This window comes from Zootoca vivipara, chromosome 4, assembly GCF_963506605.1.
Source record: "Zootoca vivipara chromosome 4, rZooViv1.1, whole genome shotgun sequence".
Classification (NCBI taxonomy): Eukaryota; Metazoa; Chordata; class Lepidosauria; order Squamata; family Lacertidae; genus Zootoca; species Zootoca vivipara.
The window spans coordinates 90,508,151-90,531,832 of record NC_083279.1 but is presented as its reverse complement, the minus strand read 5'-3'; the positions used below and the strand labels follow the sequence as shown (position 1 = coordinate 90,531,832).

Below are 23,682 nucleotides of genomic sequence, written 5' to 3'. Positions count from 1 at the left end.
AATACCTAAATTGTCCTATAAGAAATCCTGGAGGGAGAGCTCTCCAAAAGGATCCTTCCCTGAAGCTCTGTGTGGACTCTGAGTGGATGGGCTGGATGCTGCAGACAGCTGGGAAAGAAGATGTCAGAGAAGGAAAGAGAAAAAGAAGGCCTCAATGACAGAAATATGAAGGCAGAAAATGTAGTGAAGGAGAGGAGGGCTTAAGAAAGGTAGTTAGGACTGAAGTGGGCTGGTTAAAAAGAAAAGGTCTGATTGCATGCCAAGTTGAAATCTGCCCCAATGGTATGACAGATGCAGACATTAGAAGGCTACCTATAGGCAAAGGTGAATTTCTGGGATGTGACTGGCAGAAATCACCAGCACTTTATCCAGAGGTATGGCAATGGTCTCCAATAGTTGCCAGGCCCAATTCGGCACAACAGAGTGTGTTTCTGCAAACAGCAGAAGCTAGACCTGAAGTTAGCTTTCAAAACAACCTATGACAACCAGGCCTCAATTAACACTTATTTACATTCCATGGATGGCCAACGTGGAGCATTAGGTGCCAAAAGCTGCATAAACAACAGAAAGAAGGCCCCATGAGTCTGGCTATACATTCTTATGTTCTCTTTGAGACATACACGTATCTGTATTAACATTAACCATGACAAATACCATGCAAACACTTGCTCACTGTTCACTGCTGTGGTCTTACACTTTCTCTGGTACAGGGGGAAAGTAGGGCTTGAAGACAGAAGTGGCTTACAAGGGATGAGGCTGACAAACATGAGCCAAACTAGACTTTCACAGCCAAGTACCCTGTTCCTTGAACAGCAGCAACGCATTCTGCATGGGCACACTTTTTAAGAAGAGAACACCTGATTTCCAGTAATAGTCACGTGGTGTAATTGAGATGGGAGGAGAAGCCTACTGTTAGAAAGTGAAAATCCACTGGGCAGCCTGAAGCATGCATGAAGCAGCCCTCCCTTTGTATCCAAGCCCAGGACTCTCTTTATTAAGGGCATAACATTAGATCATAAGAAGAGCCTGCTGGAGCAGGCAAAAAACCATCGAGTCCAGTATCCTGGTCTCACAGTAGCCAATCAGTGCCCATGGGAAGCCCACATATAGGACCTGAGTACAAGAGCACTCCAACTGGCAATTCCTAGCAACAGGTTCTCAGAGACGCATTATCTCCAGCAGTGGAGGCAGAACACAGTCATCATGGCTAGTAGCCACTGACAACTTGATCCTGCATAATTTGCCTAATCCTCCTCTGAAGCCATCTCTGCTTCCTGTGGGAGCAAATTCCATAGCTTTACTATGCTCTGTGCATTTTTTGTTTTGTTTTGTTTTGTTCTTCCGGAATGTTCTCTCCCCACACCCAAATAATTCAGTTTCCTCAGTTTGCTTGGATCAACACAGAACGGCAAACATCCACCAGAGGGAGAGTCAAATGCAGCTGACAGATGGGTAAGTTCTTTCGGTTTTGTTAGTGCACATTCCCACACAAAGTGCAAGTGACTGCCTCCCCCCAGTCACATTTATCGCCTGAATGATCTCACAGCACAACCATTCAATGGCAGTATACTTGTTTTGTGCAAGATGTAGTCTATTTGTCACATACAGTTATTTTAAGATATGGCACCTGCTCAGACCTATTACCAAGCCCTCACCATCCAACTACCGTGTTTCTCCGGAAATAAGACACCGTCTTATATTTATTTTTCCTTAAAAAAACCACACTATGGCTTATTTTCAGTGGATGTCTTATTTTTTTATTAAGTATGGTACAGTTTAACCTAGAAGGTTAAACTGCCTATCATTATGGCTTATTTTCGGGGTATGGCTAATATTCCTTGAATGCTTTAAAATCCTGCTATGGCTTATTTTATGGCTACGTCTTATTTTTGGAGAAACAGGGTAGCTCCTTCCTAAATGTTTATGGCTGGTCTCCCAGCTGTGACCAAAGATGACACATTGGAAAGGTCTTAATGACAGAAGAGGCAACTTCAGAGCTGTGCCATTTCCAGTCCTTGGTGGTGGCAATCCAATTTGATTATTTCAAATAGAAACACCCCCCCCCTCAGGCAATTGATTTGTGTTTTTTATATATAAAATCAATTAATCAAATTCATCTACTAGCCTTCTTGGAGCCTGGGGAACATTTTTTTGGTTTCTCTTTGAAAGAATTAAATCGTATCAGTCACTACCAAGGAAGTTATTGTAATCAAAATGCTTGGGCAATGATAAATTTTCTTTTCTGAATGTAAGAAGTCACATCCCCTTTTGAACAGAGAAAGAATAATCATGGGAGCCATCAGGTGAAATTTTCCACACATGAAAAAGGTGAGATGCAGCCCCTGACGCAGTTCTGGTTCACCCAGCACTCTAAATGTTCCAAGTGGTGATAAGCCTCCTGGTGGCTACAGTAGCTGAAATATTTTAACAGTTGCTACAGCCACCTGTGAAGAAGCCCTGCTCACCTCCAAGAGCACACTGAACAGGAGAGTTGACTTCCTTTTCCCTCTGTTGCTGCAACAGTAATGGAGCAACAAGCTCTCTATGGAGGGCTACAACAGTTGGGAGCCGGTAGCTTGAGGATGGGAAAACAGGCGCTCCAGTTGTTGGTGCACTACAGCTCCCATAATCCCTGGAGTCCAACATCTCCCATAATCCCTGAGGAGTCACATGCTCCCCATCTCTGCTGGCTGCTACAAGCCTCCTACCACATGGAGGCCAAATCAATAGACACCTACATGAACTAGGGCTTGCAATTTTTGAGTTTAAGGGACCATTGGCTAGACGAGGCAGAAACTAAATGTTGTTTTTTTCCTAGTAGGCGGTGTCTGGAGATGATTAAGTGGATATGGAAGAGGACAACGGAAATTATGTAGATGAATGAAGAGGAGGGAGGTTCCATGAATGGCCTCTTTCAGCTTAATGGCACTGATGGAAGTCAAGACTCATCCACTCAAGTTAGTTTTGCAACATGCTCAGTTCGCGTTATGTGGAAAGCACTCCTGCTTCTGCAGTTTCGCTAACAAAAGAGCTGCCAAGACCAACAGGTGACCAAAGGGGAGACGCTCTTTCAGAACCCTGAAGCAGGCGCTGGGTACACAATGCGTCTAGTGTGGAGGAACAGGGGCCAGAGCAAGAAGCCAAACACTGCCAGAGTTCAGAGCAGCAAACAGGCTCCCACAACGGGCCTTTGTCTCCTTTCCCAAGAAACACTAATAAATCTGACATCAGCACAGTAAAGCAGAGTGTAAGGAGGAATGACAAACAGCTCCATCCAGCAGCAAACTCAGCAAGTGCCTCAATTAAAGGGTACATTTCCCAACATCTGGGGTTTCCAGAGGAAACCGATTTCCTCACCCATTATGTACACAGTTAAGATAAATCTAGATGTTCACAAGGGATGCATGGTGGAAAATGCTCTAAGACATGTCATCACTTCTGAATATGTGCGGGGGAAGAACAGCAGACGATATAATGCTTCCACTGTCTGGAACGAAACTATCCAAGCAGGATTTGACCCGGGTCTTCTCCCTGATGTACTAGGATTTTTATGTGTGGGTCCTTTGCATATCAAATGTTCCCCAACAATGCTAGTAACTACTTGCATTCTGAAGTGGTGAAGTCCCATGTTCAGAAAGGCTTTCTAATTTACGCATCCAGCTGAACAGCCAAATTCTCATTCCCTGCTTACTAAGGAATATAGAGCTCCTTCCCCAAAGCTATTTTAGACTTACAAGTGAAAGCCACTGCACCTTCCATTGCTTTAGGGAACTATTCAACAGACTCAAGGACACTGTAGGATTCAGCTTGTGACATCCCATCTCAATCTCAGTAATAACTCCCAAGAGTCAAACCTCACATTTTCTCACCAGGGAAGTACAGAAACCATGCCCTATAACCTAATATTTACTAAGAACTGGATGCTTTCACGTAATACCTAGGTCAACATGAATATCAAACTTCCTTTCTTCCATCTCAACATATGTGCCACTACCTTTGGAGTTCTCGGCCAAGCACACCCCTTTAGTAACACACATCTCTTTGTTCAGCTTTAGATTGCTGTTCAACATACCATCAATAAATCACCAATGGGTGCAATCCACCAAACAGCCTTGATTCATTTTATGCAGGGTTACATCAGGGAAAGTTCCATGGACAAACATCAATGAAGCAAAGTTTAGTGGCAGTGGCCAACAGGTGTCTTCATTTGAAGTGCACCTGCTAGGGAGGGTGAGTTGTGTCAAATATTTGTCAGTCCAATGGCTGGCAGATTTGAAAGACCTACATTAAGGTCCTAAGCTCAACTCCCAAGTACGCACAGCTAAAGAAGAGCTTGTACCCACCACTCTAGATTGTCTTGAATTCTGGATACATTACACAAGCAGTAAAAGAGGAGCCACAGAGTACAGTGCAAATATAAGCAATGAAAATGTGTGTGTTTATGTATCAGAAAAAAGCCAAGAAGTAGTTTAAAAGTTACAGCAGGCAAGACTATGATTAAACCTCTTGATTTCCATACTAGAATATAAAAAGGAGAACTGTATGTGCCACCAAGCAACAACCTACTGGAACAAGCTTGGGTCCTTTTGAGGGCAAATTTAGGGTTGATTTCAAAGGCGAAAAGTTCCCTGCAACAAATGAACAAACATGGCAATTGCACACACACCTCTTATGCTGTGTACAAATGCAATGTGAACCCTCAACTGGCCACTCCTTCTCAGAATGTGTACAAGCAGATAAACAATTGCATGCATGCCACCAATCAGTGCCTGCTACACTTGGCTAGCCTGTGGTTTTGTATGAAGTAGTACCATTAATGGAAGAAATTTGCCCCTCCTGAAGTGGCACCTAGAAAAGCTAAGTTTTATTTGCAGCCTTAATCAGACTTTCTTCCTATCACCTCTTCTCTCTTTAATAAAGATCTAGAACACCCCTGCTAAAAACAGTGCCACTCTGACACCTTAGCTTAGCTTTTCACAACAGAAAACTGAACAGTACTATTTGCTGCCTACTCTTCTGATGCTGAACTCTGGCTCCCCTCAGTCCCAGTGAACATGGTGAGTGTTAGGAACCATGGGAGTTGTAGTCCAGAACATGGGGAGGGGGGGACACCACAATGTTTGCCACTGCTGACTATGAAGAACTGCTGCTGCCTCTTCCTTACCATTCTCTGTCTCTTAATACCTGAAAGCACTCTCTTCTGACAAGATGCCTTCTCAAACTTTCCTTCAGCACCATCTCTTCCTGGACTATCCTCACCTTGCTTGCTAAGGGCCTTTTGGCACTGTTAGCTTCCCTCCGTCCCATCCTCACCATTCCTATTTTGTCCTCTCTCCCTTATGTGTCCTTCCTTGGGGCTGCAAGTTTCCCGGGCAGAGCAGGCCATCAAAAGCAACGCACCACCTGACAACATGACCAAATATACACACAACGTTCTTGTTGACTAGCTTGTGAGCTGCCAGAAGCATACGGCTTTGTAGGCCAGTTCCACACCCACCTGGGCTCCCGATACAGGACCAAAAGGATTTGGAGGTCTCATGACAGGTTGGCTGTATATTAAGGTTGGTTGCGTCATTACTGGTACTCCTCCCATTTGGGATGGCTAAAAATCCAGAACAGCAAAGAATTAATTTCATGCACAGCTCTTCAAAAGAGACCACCACCAGAAATTGCCTCCAACTGTACAGTTTAGTTAGTGGCACTGTAAAGGAAACAATTAATGGAACATTGAAAAAAGATTCCAGCAAGCAAACATTGGAAACTTTTGGTCTGTGTTCTTATGTAGTACCTTTCCACCCTTTTCGATAGGCCACTGCTTCACGTTTCTACACTGAGCTGAAAGCCGTGAACAACGTCTGGTGTGGTATCTCAAGCTCTTTCACTTGGCTTTCATATAGGAATATATTTCAAATGTCAGTGTGCTGTCAGCTTGAGAGTTAGAATTAAAATTATGATTTTGCATTTAAATAAGCCAGCACATGAAGTGGCTTGCATCATTTAAAAACAACACATTTGTAAAAAAAAAAAAAACTAAAGAGGAAGTAAGGCAGCAGCTATTAAAATCAACAAATATCTTTAGACCAGCCATTAAAACACCAACAGGCAAATTTAAAGTTTGCTCAGATAAAGTGTCTTAACCAAGGATCAGAAAACTGGCAGAGGGGCCCAAATAGAAATTCATTTAGATTTCAAATGCTGGGTTGTTAAGGAGGCATTGATTTGCCACTTAGCTCTGAACACTTTACAACTAATCTGCAATTTAGCTTCCTGTTGCATTCAGCACAAGGCATGCCCAACATCTGAAGCTAATCTACAAGGGTGTCACCATAAAAAGGAGTTCTTTCAAACTTCCTAAGTTTCAAACAAACTCCTTATCTTGCCTGGTAGGAGCCTCTTTTATGTCTGCCAGAGGATTCTAGATATGTTCTAGGATGGATACTGTTCCCATGTACTGTTGGTCAAGCCTGCTAGGCTTCACCATTGCTCTATATCAAGCATCCCCAAACTCGGCCCTCCAGATGTTTTGGGACTACAAATCCTACCATCTCTGACCACTGGTCCTGTTATCTAGGGATCATGGGAGTTTAGTCCCAAAACAACTGGAGGGCCGAGTTTGGGGATGCCTGCTCTATATGAACAGAGTGCCCTTAGAACACACACTATATGGCTGCACATTTGTGGGGCAGGGGAAGCTGTTTTTCAAGGAAGCTCATTTCGCCCTTATAGTTCATTGAGGAATGCTAAGGCTTCCTGGAACTTATTTTTAAAGTAGTCACTATAACAGAAGATAGGTGGAAGTAAAGAACATTAAGTATTAGGTTTTTTTGTCTGGTGAAATGAAAAAGGTCAAAAAACAAACAAACAGGTGGGGCTAAAATTAATCTGCCAGGTGTGTTGCAAGCTTGTTCAATTAATCTTGTTCAACATGTGTGTTGCAAGCATCGCAGAGAAACCCAAAGGAAATGGAAAGAGCAGTTATAGAACAAGCTACGATAAAAGCGCTCCTAAAAATGACTTCAAATGAATATAAACATTTACTGACCATTCCATAGCCCATCATTCCTGTTGGCGTTGTAGCAGGATAGGCCATGACAGGCGGTGCCTAATGAGAAAGAGACAACCTTAAGCTGCATGCAAATGGAAAAGGCTTCACAAACAGCAATGAAATGCTTTTGACTGTAAATATTATCATCTCTGACAGCTGATCAATTGATATCTGATAGAGCCAGAAACTGGCCACTGTGCATCATGGTAACATCCTTGCAGGTAAGCCATTAGAGTTTCTTTAGCTGAACATGGCTGCAAACGTACAAGGTAACACACAATATAGCTGGTCCCCAATAAGTTGGGAGGGCATCACTTTCAGGCCCAGGATTGCTTAACAGACAATGTGAACCTAGCATCCTGGATAAAAATTAATAATAATAATAATAATAATAATCTTCCCCAAAACAACAAGTCGAGTACTGTCAAACAAAGCCTCACTTGATGGGCTTCATGCAACCAGTAGCTGAATACTCAAGGAACACCCCGTTATAGCATAAAGCAAACAGCTGCCTGTCTGAACAGCAGCTGTTCAGAATTTTCTAAAAAGGGCAGGGTAAAAAGTTTGTTTCTGCTTACAGCATTTATAGGGAGTTTTTAAATTTGGCATGTTTCTATATGGTGTAGGACTCGATGTTTGTTTGTTTTTGCATATCTTGTCAGCTGCCCCGGAGACTTATATGGAAGTATAAATAGTTCAAGAAGATATTTTACATTAATTCACAAGTTGAAATCCCATTTTAACAAAGATATCACAGCCAAAGGGACCTCCCAGCATCTGAAGGGGACAGACTGGGGTGTTCTCTCTTTGCCAGGTATTGTGATGCTTGACTGTAGGAGGGTAACTTATGAAGCTCACCACCTCCTCCAAACCACTGATACTTCCCCCCCCCCCCAAAAATCTGCAGTTCCATATGCAATTCAACTATTACAGGAACTGGGCTTCTTGCTTGAAGTAACTACTTTGAAACTCTGCTCAAGCCCTCTGGCTTTGACACTCTTGCATCATACAGCAGAAGTCCTAGAAAGTGGAGGAATCATATGGCAAAGCAGAAAAATATAAACACGTACAAGCAATCCTGGAACTTTTCCTATACAAACCCTCTGACAAATAGAAAAGCATTGTTTTGTATCATGCCCTTAATTTGTAAGAACTGTTTCCGTAGGAGATTTAACTCTCCAGAAACAATATCCCTACTCTCTGGGGTAGGGATGGGAAGAAAAGAGCCATACTGTACAGTGTTTCAAAAATGTTTACTCCTTTGAACTGTAATAGCCACTGGACAATGGAATCCAACTTGCTATTGGCTAACATGGTTAATGAAATGACCATGATTATTATTCATACAGCTATTAAGCAAAATATTATGCATATGCATACATATGGCCATACATTTGCTAGGCTTTTAGGAGCTGAAGGCTGGCTTAGGATTTTCCCCACAATGAAAAGAATACAGGGAAAGACCAACAGTAACATGGAAGGAGAAACCAATTGGGCTAAACTGGGATCAGTATAGTTAAGAGCTAAAGAATTAAAAGTCGCTTAAGATTTTTGATGTAAAACAATACAGTTGGAATATCCATGTGTAAAGCAGATGGGGTGATCCACACACACGGTAGCTGTAGAAAAGCGGGAGTGAGGGAACACCCCACAGTCAATTAATAAACTTACCTTAAAACATTTTGAAAACAAACCCATTAGTTACTTCATTCTTTAGCTCTTATTGACACGAGAGAAATTAGGTTGACTTGTCATTTTAACCACTGTTACTTGTCCTTTTAATGCTGAAGGGAGATGCTACCCATCTTTGAAGGATAATTCAAAAGTTGTAAGTCTTTCAGATACACAACCAAATGGGTGAGGATTTTCACTTGGTTTAGTATTTGGGGACATATTGGTCTCTCCCTATTTGAAATCAAGTCTACAGATAGTGAATTGTGAAGTCGAACAGAAGCCTGTGAAGTTTCATGCAGTTATTTCACACGCACAAATGCCTTTTTTTTGTTTGATTTATCCACCAAATGCATTTTTTAAAAAAGGCAATACAGACACACGCACCAGCTATATCGCAGCAAATGGCAGAGTTTAAAGCAAGAAAAATCATCTTAGTATTTTTCCATGCCATCATTGGAGAAAAGAGGCCCACAGAACACCTTGAGATCTGGATAGGCTAGATAGAAGCTGCTCAAGGTTGTCGTCATGCCCAAAGATCTTAACTCAAGAGAAAAAAAAGTGTGGAATAGCAGGATTATGAGATTCTGCTGTAGTGGTTAATATCAGCATGCCAGTTTTGATTGCAAAAAAAAAAGGCTGCAGGTTTTGTTCACTTACGTATTGTGGAAAATGCATGCCATTCTGTTTTCCCCCGGAAGAACAATTACATAATGCAATAACACTGGATTAGAAATGAGTACTTACACAACAGAATATACACACAGAGCATTTTAGTCAAAAAGTGAGTTTAAACCCCTCCCCGAAATATAATTTTTGTAATCCAAAGCCACTTAAGCATCTGGTAAAAAGGACACAGACAAGGTTGACGAACCCATAACACGACCTCTGCATTTGTACATGTTTTTTTCACATGCTTTGTGTTGGCAAGTTTTCCATAAATACTGGAATCCACCGGTACCAATTAAAGGCAAAGCACTCACAAGGGAACCAGAACAGGACAAACAGAGTTAAGGCAGAGGATGAATGGAAGTGAGTTAGTCCTTCTTATTCTAACAGCTCATGAAAACCATTTAGGAATCTCATAGCTTCAGGTGAGACTTATCAGATAGGAGCTGTTCAGCATAGCTCCTAAAAGGAAATTATTAAACATTTAGAAGCGACCGTCTCCAGGAATGAAAAGTTAGGGCAGAACGAGGTGCTATGTGGGTACTCTGAATCAGATTTCCCTTACAAGGCTAGTGAATGGGCTGGAACATTTGCTGGAGAGGTCTGGAGGGAAGGGCAGGGTACTCAAGCCCACCCATCCCCTTTGAGTAAGTGTATTTCTACCAGGTAGTTTATAAACGTTACAGCTAACATTGGGTGGGATAGTGGCATTTGAAGGTCATTGTCAAATGACCATTATCCCAAAATACACATGGCTGGAATGGTGCCCAGTTCAGTCACTAAGTTCCCATTTTAAAGCACAAATATAGTGGCACAGGCAGGCCAGAATGTCTAGCAGTTAGCACATGCTTAATTCATAGCAATGTAGATGGCCTTACAAATTTGATTGCATTAAGAGGCAAAAAGCTGTTCTCTGTAGCTTTTAACACTAGCCCTCCTTCCACAGTTATCATCTCCTGTCACACATGCCTGCCCAGAGTTGTAGTATTTATTACATGAAAAGCCACATATATCTACTGGCAAATGATTATGAGCCACCACTTCCAAGCATGTTAAAAAAATACACCAGGCTAGCAACCGTCGCCTATTATTATTTTCCTGCAGGCAAGTCCACAGCAACAAGGCAACTGATCGAACAGACGAGGCATCTCTTTCCCATTTCTCTTAACAAGTTATTTGACAATACAGGCAGCATCAGACATGAAGTGTTTGCTCCCTGCCTTGCTTTCGGTCACACCATATCTTATTAGTACAATTCAAATCCTCTTTTGCAGCTATTGTGCCACCACATGGATCTGCAGAAGTCACAGCTTGGAACCTTTTAGAGCACTTTTGGGATGTGGAGGGCTCCTGCCCCTGCAAGTCCTTTATGACCTACTGAGACTAAAATTGTTTCTCTTTTAAGAGATTGCTCAGGCTTCAAGGAACAATGCACCTCAAAATACACAGCTTCTGGTGAAGGTTTAATGTCCAACATAGGTCTCCTTTCACAGGGTTTATGATTAAATAAAACTTTAAAATATGATGCATCCCTCATTAGAATATACCTTTTTTAAAAGTCAGCATGGTGCAGTGGATTGGGCATTGACTTGGCACAAGGAGACCTGGGTTCAAATCCAGTATCAACCAAAATCACTGGCTGACTTCGCACAAAACCTGTCTCTCTCTCTCAGTGCAACTTCTTTCACAAACTTTGTGAATAAAATGGTATAAGGCTATGGCTTGATTTAAATCATCTTTCCTGACTTCCTAATACGTTTCATAAAGCTGCGAACAAGTGCTGGGGCTGAGCATTCCTCCTTCACTCGTCCCCTTGTGATGGCTCCAGTGCTTCATTCTTTGCTTGTACTAAGCCAGACTTCCCCATTTCACCTGAGTTATTTTCTGGCTTCATATGAACCAGGGGTGGGGAACCTCAGGCCCAGAGGCGAAATGTGGCCATGTCCCTCAAATGTGGTCCTGCTCTGCACCTTCTTCAGGTGATTCCACATGGCTGCAATGTATCCTTCAACTATGCTAATGGTTCTTGCTTGCCTGGACGGAGGACAGAGAGGCGTGCATGTGTAGAAACCTCTGGCGTTTACACAGGCTAGATTCCAGTTATGGTACTAACGGAATAGTCATATATGTTGCTCCGCCTACTTTTTCCTCTGGCTCCACCTACCACTGACTTGAAAGTTGCCCACCAGGGAATGTTGCCTCCGTCCCATCCCTGATATAATCAACGCTTAAAATTCATCTCAACCCCTTTTGTGTATGCTTATATTGAAGTATCATAGTGGAATTGTGAGATAAATGGATTAAAACTTCAACCTGTTTAGAGTATGGCAGTCCAGGTTAAGATACAGTGGTACCTCACAAGACGAATGCCTCACGCAACGAAAAACTCGCAAGACGAAAGCGTCTTGCAATCTTTTTGTTGACTCGCAAGATGATGAATTTTTCTATGGCCATGCTTCGCAAGATGATTTTTTTTTTGCAATTTTTTTTTGCTTTGATTTGTTTAAATTGGAAAACCACAAGACGAATTTTTTGCAATACAAAACGACTTGCGGAACGAATTAATTTTGTCTTGCGAGGCATCACTGTACACATTTTTCTGTGCTGTTGTCATGAGGCTGTCGATGCCATGAGACTTCAACATCACTCAAGGATACTATATCAGCACTGTATGTTTGAGTCCCCAGGCTGCTAACCTTAAAACACAAACCTGACTCCACTGGGATTACTCTAGCCAATAAATATCCAATTAAATATCACCTAAATGAAACATGCCAGGTTATCTTAGGCTCCAACAATCAAGTTCTAAGATTCTCTGCCTCTCCTGACAAAATTCCTATAGTCCTCCTACACTTTCACAGTATTATTTTGAGCTGCTGGAATTCTTTCAATATGCCTACAGCAACTGCTTACCATTGTTGGAGTGTTCCATGCTGTTGTTGGTGCAACTTTGGGTTGCCAGTTGGAGCCTCCAGTTAGCTTCTTTTCTCCTGGCTGCGTCCAGTTCACATCACTTAAAAAAGAAAAGAAAGGAAAGATCTTAAATCCAGGGGATGGAGGGGAATCTAGCTGCCTTTCTTGCAGACACGTTTAAAAATAAATGAAGTTTAAACAAGGTTAGAGGAAGATTTCTCATCCTGAAACTATGTACCTCAACATTTCCCTATTCAAACCTCCAAAAATAGATAAAAATGAAGGCAAATACTATCCATTAATGCACACCACTCTAGAGACACCAGCACACAATTGGCTCAAGTCTTACATAAATAGGCCAAAAGGGCCAAATCTAAGGCAAACATGCAGAAAGAAGCAGGCAAAGAGAGGGTACAATCCCTGGATAACTGGACTTGGGTACCTAGAAGTCTGCAATCTTGAGGTGAACTGGTTTATTTTAAGATATGGATAGATAAGATTAATTAGTCATATGCAGCTTCCCTCATTCAGAGTTCTCCTGCTTCCACCCCCCCTCAAAGACATTTGCTATCCTACTCAGAAATGGAAAACCTGGGAGGGGAAAGGGGCAGTGTTACACCCTCCCTGCCAGGTTCATCTCAAGAACCTTAGTCTGCATTTGCTGTACAAAATTGCTGCAAAGATGTGCTTAATGGATTAAAACGCCTGCATTTTGCTGCAATGAGAAATACTCACTTTTTAGTTGTTCCATTTCCAATGCCCAGATCTGTTACAAAACAAGAAATAAACAATTTGAAGCTGTCCATTCATTTATTTCAGTTATCCAAAGAGTATATAAGTATATAAACTATACTTACTGCCCACAAGATTGGCTAAAGATGAATCTAGATCATCCAACACTAACTTGTTGGGTGGACCTTTTGATGTTGGAAGACTCTGGTTTTGAGAGGCCACTGTTGGTTTTAGGAGTCCACCTAATTCATCAAACCCTTTAAGAAAAACCATGTAGTATTAAAGGCAATGGAATCCATGTCAATGTAGCATGAGACATCTTAAAATCAGCATTTTTAAAGTCTAAATGGTATGAAGCTGCAATTATTGATGTTACTGTTATTTTGCAGTGAAGAAATGGAAAATCCATATATTCGGCACCCAAGATCCAAAAAGAAATTGTAAGAGCACTGGCGGCAGCAGGAAAACATTGATTGATTGCATTTATATGCTGTTTTTCTGCAAAAGAAGCCAAGGCAAAGTTGGTGGCCCTTTCAGGGCCCTGGCCTGGTCTTCCTTGCTGTTTCAGTAAAATGTCTCAAGCAACAATACAGATTTATTGTAGCGTAAGCTTTTGTGGATGAGAAACTATCAGATTTCTGAAAAGGTTGAGGCATCATAGGAAGTTGTCCATGAAAGCTTAAAAGGTAAACGGACCCCTGACCATTAGGTCCAGTTGCGGACGACTCTGGGGTTGTGGCGCTCATCTCGCGTTATTGGCTGAGGGAGCTGGCGTACAGCTTCCAGGTCATGTGGCCAGCATAACTAAGCTGCTTCTGGCGAACCAGAGCAGCACGTGGAAACGCCGTTTACCTTCTTCCCACCGTAGCAGTTACTATTTATCTACTTGCACTTTGATGTGCTTTCGAACTGCTAGGTTGGCAGGAGCTTGGATCGAGCAATGGGAGCTCACCCCATTGCGGGGATTCAAACCGCCGATCTTCTAATCGGCAAGCTCTAGGCTCTGTGGTTTAACCCACAGCACCACCCGCGTCCCAAACAAATGTGTTAACCCTTTTTAACAAGCCAAAAGATCCAAACAGCTTTTTCAAGGCCGGCACTGAATGTTCTATCACCCAGTGCGATTTTTTGCGCAACTTTGAGCAGCATTTAAAAAATGGGTACTTTAAAAAGAAAGGAAGACCTACCACCAGAATCCACAGGTACATTTGAAGTTTTGTTGCCAAATACAGACTCAAAGTCAACATTAAGGCCTGCTGAGGGCTGCGACGGAGCAACAGGAGACTGGGTGAACCCTACAAACAAGACATTTAAAAAGAGCTTATTTATATGCAGTATGTGAACTCTCAACTTGCATGTAACTAGCAGTTCTATAGCCATAAAAGGATTATGGGTATTCAGACATTGACAAGGAGCCTGCAAAGAATGCTTTCCTTGCAGAACTGCATGTTACTGCAACTTGAGAGGAAAAACCTATGAGGCGAGAACTGATGGACTCAAGTTTGCATGTTGCATATAGGCAAGGAGCAACAACAACAACACTCCCCCCCCCAAAGGCACTGGAGTAGGCTTCACAGCGAGAGTTCTGCAGGACAAGTAAGCCTTTTCAGCTTCAGTCCTTTAAGGCAGATAAGGCAGAGTTTTTCAATACAAGATCTCCTGGTGCAGTGTATTCAATTTTGTCACCGCTATACTATCTGAGAGCAGATTTATTTTGAAACAACAATAGACTCCTAGCTTCCTATTTCAGTTCACTACTTGCAAAATTGCCACCTCTGGGATTGAGTTGTATTCCAAATCACTCACTGGTGCTCCCACCCTACCCCCCACTCCCCATTTTCAGACAGTTTCCCAGGCACCTAAATTGCTACATCCCAAACATATCAATGGGACTTAGGACCTACATATCACCTACTTTAATCCTGAGGATTCTGAATAAAATGCCCATAAGCACGGTAAGGCATGTGTTTTAAAATTCATTTCCACCTGGCACCAATATGACCTATTTTGCTTTTTAGAGACTTGAGAACGTCTTGCTAAAATGGATAGATTTTTTAAAAAGAAAAATTCATGTAGTTGCAGTATTACACGAATGCTTATGGCTGCTTCAGCAATGAAAGCAACTTGGTAGTTTGACATGTACCAGCTACCAGTTTCTTTAGGCAGAATGCTAAAGCTGCATATAGTGCTTCCTCATTTTATTACGAGACACCATACTGCTAAAATCCTATACATACTGCCTGCTCCAGAAGGCTCCCCTAATCAGATCAGTATCATGCAGTAGAAGAAATGGGAAACATGAAGGTGGACTAAGGCGGCAAGCGATTGAAATACACATTTATTATATAAACACATGGTCCTTTCAACATCTTGTATACTGTGAGCAACTCTGGTTGCTCCCCCAGCCTAGTTTACAAAGCTGTAGATAGCACAAAAGAGAGGCACTAAAGTCATTACAGGATGCAGCATTTTCCCTACAAATGAAAACTGAAGGCAGTTTAGAAGAAACAACAGGGGCACAATAGAATTTAATAGTGATGAACAGTATTGACCAACAGAACACTGGAAGTTAGGCACTGACTACAGCATGAGAGCCAGCCAGTGAAATTTCAGCAGATTCAGGATAAAAGGCAAAACGCAACAGAATTTGCTATAACAAGACGCTTCAGTTCTCATTAGTGGCTATTGAAGACAGAAATGGATCAAACTTCAATGAGGAACAAGGGGTGGTCATCACTACCACGCTCTTGCTTGTGAGCATCCCAAGATGGACTAGCTGGCCCTTTGATCTGATCAAAATGGTGCTTAAGTTCTCAAGACTGGCACATGTATCATGCTAGCACTGTGATGGCTAAATCAAAAACGGCACTGGGCACTGTTCCACAAGGGAACTTGTTGCACTAAGTACGGTTGGCCCATTTCAGAGATAGCAGTGCATGCTTGCAAGGGCGCGGGAATGCGCACACACACACACACACCACTTAATGAGAAGACCAATATGCCTGTTTTATGGGATCAATGTTTGCAAAGTTCTTCTGATTAAATCTAAAGCATTTCCAGGATAAAAGAAAATAAAGACAGCGGCTTTAAGTTACTTGACCAAGGTAATAATGTCATGCTGGGTGCTTTAGAAGCGCACCCGCCAAATCGCTGTCAATTGCCACTCGTTTCAATCTGTGATTTTCCATGACCAAAAAGTGATACAGTGGAAAAACTGATTAAAGCAGTCTTTAGATTTGCAACCTTTTCAGCAAGGACAGGCTAAGTTATTTTTACAAACAAGCTGGACCCATTTTGATGCTTCAGTTTCAGAGTTATTTTTGATCAGTTGATGAAATGCATACAACTCTCCAGCTTGCTTACAAACTAAAATGGGCATGTCTGCATAATTTTACCCGTTTACATAATTAATCCAAGTTCCTGGGCTTTAAAAGCCTTTTACCTACCTCCAAATAGGCCAGCTACAGTTGAGGGCTCACTGCGGAAATGGGAAGCGTTAGGATAAGCTTGAGGACCACAAAAAGAATCTGATAAAGGCACAGGAAGCAGAAGAGCAAAGAAGGAACAGTTACAGAAAGAAAGGAACAGGACACTTATCTGCTTAACCAATTGTTTGGACACTAAGTTAAGACAACAACTACGTGGCCTATAACACACACACAAGCAATCTAGCAACAAATTCTAAAAAAAGGAAGATTTTACACTATCTAAAGACAGGGGGGGAAACATCATCAAATGCCATGTTTTACACCTCTGAAAACAAGCAAGTGTAAAACCCTTAAGGCATTTATATTATACCTGAAGTAAAGTGACAGAGCTGAAAAGTGGATGCGTATTTGGTTTCCACAAAAGGGTTTGATTCAGTAAATGGATTGAAGCGATCTAGAGAACCAGAAAGAGTTAAACCGATAGTCATAAGACGACATGGTAATCTTGGAATTTATGCTTCTGGAGGTCAAATTGTGCCACATCTAGCTTGGAATGGAAACTCCATGTGGCCAAGGGCACATAGCTGGACACAGAGATTACTTCATGGACTGCATACTGCACACAGCAGGTAGCGCTACTCTATATGTGGCTCATTTAGATGAGCAACACTATAGCTGATATGCCTGTAGCAAAGCCTTGCCTGCTTTTAGGGGGGGGGTACTGTCTCCAATTCAGTAACCTTTGGGTGTTGTTGTTGTTTTTACAAATATTAGATAAAACAATAAGGCTGGGAAGGAATATAAAGTATCCTCTTTCCGCCCTCAATCCCTAAGTAGTTGCCCATCTGAATTTACACAGCTACCACTGCACTACATTCTGTAGGTCATATATTTACAACTGGGAAGGGAACTCAAACTGTCATTAGGTAATAGCTCATTCATTTTATTTTTATTTTCTCTCTTTTGAAAACCCTAAATTTGCCCAGAATAGTCTGATAGTTAAGAGAAAGGGAAAAGCCAGTCAGATGGTACATTACCAACGAACATCTCATGAGTTGGTGTCCTAGAAGTGAAAGTGGGTAGTACGTCAGAAGAGACAGAGAGGTGATCGCTAGATTTTGTGAGGAAAGGATTTAGGCTTGGAACGGCATCATCAACAGCGTCAGCAGTAGAAGTGAAAGGATCTGTGCAGCCCAAGCAGAGCAAGAAGGAGAAGAAGAGGAAGGGGGGGGGACCAGGTTAGCTGTGCATTAGTAATCAGGAGCAGCATAAGCAGTTCTGTAAGTCAGTTTTGCTTTAAGAGTATCAGTTTGCATTTCCCCCCAACACCTACATAAATGGGCTTACTGGCAAGAGGTAACAGACATTCTCTAAGTTATCTTGATTCAGCTATTTCCTGAAAAGGACAATGTCTTAATACTCTGGTCTCTGGAAATCAGAATCCGCTTACAACATACTGCACAACACTTTTGATATAGAACAGGCATCCCCAAACTGTGGCCCTCCAGATGTTTTGGCCTACAACTCCCATGATCCCTAGCTAACAGGACCAATGGTCAGGGATGATGGGAATTGTAGTCCAAAACATCTGGAGGGCCGAAGTTTGGGGATGCCTGATATAGAAGAACCCCTTCAGTGCAGCACCTCTAACTTGGATCATCTACCCCCAACCTGTGGGCTTTTCCCCAAGACTTGCCATTACTCCTCATTATGCCCAAACAATTTCCTTTCCTAAATGCCTTTTTATCTCTCAAGTTCTTAAAAAAAACACCTTGCTGTTAAATTTTGACTTCTGGACTCAGTTCACACACCATAGTTAACAGTTATGCACAGATCACTCTGACTTCACCCCCCCCCTTGCAGAAGCAACAAACTATCCATGATCCCTGGCTCAACCAACTGGGGATTGTGGCATGTTTCACTTAAACAAAACACAACTGGCAAGTCAAGAACAAACCTTGATTTAACATTGTGGTTTGGCGCAAAGCAAGCCACCCTCTCTGGTATGGAAGCAACACTAAGGGGTCATGGTTTGCTACTCCCGCATGCACTGGGGGAAGGGCAAAGCAGAAGCCACCTGCACATTCATGATTAAACTATTAACTATGGTTTAACATGGTGTGATAAAGCTGCTAGAGAATTAATATTTAGGCTAAAGTCATGCAGCCCTCACTCAGTTCAAAACACATGTGATGGCACAGGCTGCAGCCTACACTATGAAAAGGAGAGGAACTCGGCTAACCCAACCTCTCCTTTGGTCTTCACTGCTTTTATTAAACGTATGGTGTTTGTTTGTTTTTATCCCCGATTGCCTCTTTAACCTCTGGAACAGTATTTAGTGGCCCAACCAGCTCTCTTTATCAGATAGGATGGTGAGGAAATTGGGTGTGGGATGAACAAGACTGCAGACAAAACATCAGACCAAAACAAACGCAGTTTGTACTAAAGGTTTTCTGTAAGGCAGTAATTTAGAGGGTTTTTTTCCTAATCAGTCAACCAGAAGACCAAATAAACTTATAAGCAAATTCATCCAGCTAAACCTTGTCTAAACTATTTCCCTGTTCAGTGTGTAGCAGTAAAGCTGTTTCCAGCCTGCTCTGTTCAGTTTCTGGAGTCTACTGCAGCCTTCTCCACTTTGTCTTATTTCTGACTGAAGCATTAAATTTGCCAAGCGTGCTCCAACTCTAACCAACCAACCCACTCAAATTTGCTCCCAATCTCCTTCAAACTCTTGGCCAATCAGGGCCGGCTCTAGGGGTAGGCTGGGTGGCGCGGGGTGCCAGGTCGGCAGGGTGGCGCTGCACAGCGAAGCCGCGCGGAAACCACGCTGCGCCTGCCCACCAGCCGCGGGAAGAAACGGGGCGGGGGCGCCGGAGCGATCCGCGCACCATGGCGCCTGACCCGCTTAAGACGGCCCTGTGGCCAATCATAAGGGCAGTAGAGTTTCGTTTAAATTTCTGTTTCCCATAATTTGTTAAGTTTCTTTCCTCCCTCACATTTCTGTTTCCTGGGCTGCACTTTAACTTCCAGGTCAGAACCACCTCTCAAAACCATTTTATGACACCCCCCCCAAAACAAGATGTAAAACAGCTGAGAAGTTTACTTCCTGCACAATGGCAATGAAAAACAAATTGCCAATCACAGCTATAGGACAGGGGTGCGAAACCTCAGGCCTGGAGGACAAATGTAGCGCTCTGGGCCTCTCTCCTCAGCCCTCAGGACTCTGTCCATGCTGTGCAATCATCTGCTGCACCCTCCTCAAATACTTTTGCCTGGTTGGAAAGTGGCCATGAACTGTGATGACGTTTGCTGAGATGAAGAGATGTGTGCATACATGAAGAAACCTTTTTGTGGCTCTTGCAGCTGACTGCACAATGGCAAGAGCCACATTTGTCAGCCCACCCACTGCTGCTTCTGACCCCTCAAAGGTTGTCCATGACGGAATATGGCCCTTGGGCTCAAAAGATTCCCCACTCCTGCTGTATGGATTACATTTACGTAGAACTTATTTATCAAGTGATTAAAAAAAGGTGGTGGTGGTGGTGGTGGTGGGGAGGCCTGAACATGGTCTACCATCTTCTGAAAGAAAAACCCTGAAAAACAGGCTTACATTCTTCATACAGAAAATTCTACCCATTTCTAAATCATTCTAGTTAACATCTTCAGCAAGGATTTGTCCACAAAGACAGAATATGCTTATTCTACTTCAGCAACCACAAACATGAACAAAGCTACCAGAAAAACATGTCTACCATCTTGCCTGGCCCTCCACTATTCCACTAAATATTTTGGGGCCAGAGAAAGAGAGCGCAAAGCTGTCAAAGCTATGAACAAGGAAGGACAAGTATTAAAGGCAACTTGGCCAAATTACTGCATATACTTCCGGGGGGGGGGGGGGCCGCAGAGGACATGATAGAATGTGCATTGCTACAAGAAAGCTCAGTTGAGGGAATGAAGCCCCAGCATGAGCAACTTTGACTAGCACACAGATGCCTTGACCATGGTTTTAACTTTGGAAAGGCAGCATACAAATAAACTGATTGATTGATATTACACTGGGGGTGGGTGGGTGTTGAGGTATTACCCAACGTATTAAATACATCTGAATGGCTTAAGCAACTGAAAAGTGCAACACGGTAGGTCACATCTTCTGCACGTTTGACTTGTATGATTTTAGCCATACACATGAAGGCAGGCTTGTTGAAACTGTGCAAGTTAAATCCAAGGAAGGTGGAGAGCTCTTTAGTGTCAGGGGTTGCCCAGCATGTAAGGAGCTTCTAAGCTGTCCACCTTTGGAGGCAAGGCCTGTGCAATGCACCAGCTCTGGGATGTTCATATAAGATTTTACAGGAAATCAGACAGCCCTGCAAGCATTACAAATTAGTGTTTGCAGGGTAAAGGTGAATCATTCTGATACTCTGGACTTCGCTCCATAGTCGGCTTACCTGAATTCAAGGCTCACAATAACTCGCAGTGACTACAAAGATACAACTATGATTGGGGCTAAACAAGAAACAAAGTTAAGCTATGTTGTGCTATGATACACCATGATTTGTTTCAATCCTTCAAAATACGGTGTGAAGAATTATCTGTCCCAAGCATTTAAAAAAAAATAAGCAGGAAAGCTTAAGAGTCTATGAAATATTACTGATGGTTATGAGTGACTATGAAGAACCAAAACTGGGATTTAACTGTGAGTTTCTTACCTCCCCAGGTCCCTCCTACTTGTGGCGCAGAGGCTATAGGATGCACAGACGGATGAAAGGTTGGCTGCAAATCAAGGAGGTCATTTGGCAGCTTTGATGTACTATGGAAACAGATGAGGGCAACTATCAAAGACTTGAGCAACATTGCCTTTCTTTCATAAAACTTAGCAAAGCTATTCAAACTATCATAGTGTTTTCCTAAATAGAATGTGTGTGCATGCATGAAATGTGGCAGAATTTGGCTGACTGGATATTCAAGGCCAGGATCAAAAGAAGGCTTCAACATGCCCAGAGGGATTGACTTTTTCCTTTTGGAACTGCAGCCACCCCCACCTCCTTCCAGTATCAAAGGCAGCTTGCTGTAAGGTATTATTTGGAAGGAGGGAGGCATACCATTGGAGTGACAAAAGCACAATGACTCCCTGGGTTCATCAAATTAGTTGTGTGGTTCTTCACATGCTGGCACAGGTTTATTGCTCCTACTAGTTGCATCAAATATATAGCACAAATGGGAGATTCACACAGATACTTATGAGGTTTCATTTGCCAATAATTCTTCTGTTTTTAAAGGCTGTGCTGCAAGTTTTGCAGTTTGCAGAAATGCAGATGTAATGAAGCATTCATTTGGTTGGGCTAAACTCATGTTTATTTTTGCTGCTTACAGTCAAAGCAACAGTGCACACAGTCATATTGTGAGGTCCCGCCACACAAACCACTCCGGGTATCAGACTGCATCAACAGTACACTGACTGTTGTACTGTTCTTCTCCAGCACTTCTATAACAAAGTAGTGCTCATAGGTCAAGTCCACAATTGCTGGTGATGGTATCCATGTGGCACCAGAACACACAGTGCTTTTTCACTGCAATCAATTTCATATTAAAACTCCAGTTTTACATCTTTTTGAGAGGCTTTATAGAGCTTATAGCAGTGCTACTCAAAGTGGTGGTCCACGGACTGGTGCCAGTCCATGACCCTTCAGCTGCCAATCCCCAGTGACCACCACAGCCCAGGTTAGATGGGAAGCTTAAGGGACCAAATATGTACCAGTCCCTGGTGAATTGGAGGTGGTCCACCACATCAGATAGCTTGAGAAGCACTGATCTAGAGCAGGCATCCCCAAACTGCGGCCCTCCAGATGTTTTGGCCTACAACTCCCATGATCCCTAGCTAACAGGACCAGTGGTCAGGGAAGATGGGAATTGTAGTCCAAAACATCTGGAGGGCCAAAGTTTTGGGGTGCCTGATCTAGAGAATACATGTGTGTTTGCACAATGGAACGTCTCATACTTTGTAGATCATCAATGCTGGATCAGCAGGTGCACTGAATATTGTTAACCCCTGCCCATAACCTGTTTAATACAAAAACAAAAAAAATCCAAAACCCTAAGCATCTTTAACTGCAATGGACAGTTTATACTGACAGGCCCAGGTATTGTATGCAGGTTGTGACACTGTTAAAAAGATGTAGTTCTGGTCTACTGAAAAAAAACCCTACAAATTACAGGATAGTTCTACTCTTTCCTGGTGAGGCAAGAGTGTCCTGAGCAGTTGCATACTTAAGCATTCAAGAATCACTGCCTTTCTTATACATTTAACCAGGATGTTTGGCTTATTCTCCCTTGGCACTAGATAAACGAACCTTACAGTTAGCTTATGTCAAAGCCAAAGAGCTACACAATAAATAAATCTACAGAACGGGTCTCATTTTAAGGATGTACTCTGGCTAGAAGCATTTCCCCCCAATTATGAGCAGTTCTGACATACATCAAGGGCATACCTGTTTGAAGAACTAGGTGTGGAAAAAATGTCAACGGCTGGTGTAGTCATTATGCTTCCTGCTGCATTAGACACAGGAGAGGAGGCTGTTGTTAAGGAGTTGTGAGGTTTCTTTGCAAGTTCTTTTAGACGCTGTTCCTGATGGGAAATAAAGACCATTTTAAAAAACGAACATGTTTTTGCTTAGGCAGTTGATAAGGTTAAGCAGAACAAAGCCCTCAAATAGCTCTATTAAGACCTCTGAAAGGGGGCAGGAAACTACAAATGAGCAACAGCGTACATTGTTGTGGTTTTACATTTTCTTATAAATGGTTCTCTGTGTGACCCAGTAGTCCACTACCACAAAAATTCAGGCTAAAGGCTTTGAAAATACCTATATTCTACTCCTAATTTCATTCGACTTTTGGGAGACAGAAACCACCCAAGTATTCATAGGCAGCTTTTAAATGAATGTGAACAAGCCACCCTTGTCAACTGTGACCCAATGTCTTATATACACAGCCTGCTTTTTCATCTTTGAACACTGTATATACTAAGGGTGGGAAATCTTTTTCCATCCAGTGGTGACTGTGCTAAGACACACACTTCCCTCTATCCAGGCAAAGAAGAGGTATTATCATAGCTCAAAAGCACAAGCAATAGGGGAGGATGCAGAGCAGGGCAAGTGAAGGGTGTGGCCTGGAGGGGTTGGCAGAGTTCAGAGCTAGACAGAGAGCTTTGAGGTCCCTCATACTTGCTGT

At 42.6% G+C, this 23,682-nt stretch overlaps 1 protein-coding gene across 5 annotated transcripts in view; it reads right to left on the bottom strand.

The window, feature by feature from the left end:
- The window catches only part of PICALM (phosphatidylinositol binding clathrin assembly protein), a 73,847-nt gene that overhangs the window by 5,299 nt on the left and 44,866 nt on the right, over window positions 1-23,682 (bottom strand). Inside the window, exons 11-22 of one of the 5 annotated variants that reach the window (XM_035114310.2) lie at window positions 22,944-23,080; window positions 21,165-21,265; window positions 17,496-17,642; window positions 16,477-16,557; window positions 14,218-14,325; window positions 13,156-13,287; window positions 13,034-13,064; window positions 12,299-12,398; window positions 9,377-9,400; window positions 7,043-7,102; window positions 5,498-5,602; window positions 6-108 (exon numbers count right to left, since the gene is read on the bottom strand). In XM_035114310.2, the coding sequence (XP_034970201.1) occupies window positions 16-108; window positions 5,498-5,602; window positions 7,043-7,102; window positions 9,377-9,400; window positions 12,299-12,398; window positions 13,034-13,064; window positions 13,156-13,287; window positions 14,218-14,325; window positions 16,477-16,557; window positions 17,496-17,642; window positions 21,165-21,265; window positions 22,944-23,080 (1,119 nt within the window). In that variant the 3' untranslated portion in view covers window positions 6-15. The remainder of the gene's footprint in view (window positions 1-5; window positions 109-5,497; window positions 5,603-7,042; window positions 7,103-9,376; window positions 9,401-12,298; window positions 12,399-13,033; window positions 13,065-13,155; window positions 13,288-14,217; window positions 14,326-16,476; window positions 16,558-17,495; window positions 17,643-21,164; window positions 21,266-22,943; window positions 23,081-23,682) is intronic. The other 4 variants (XM_035114313.2, XM_035114314.2, XM_035114316.2 and 1 more) reach the window with 4 other exon arrangements.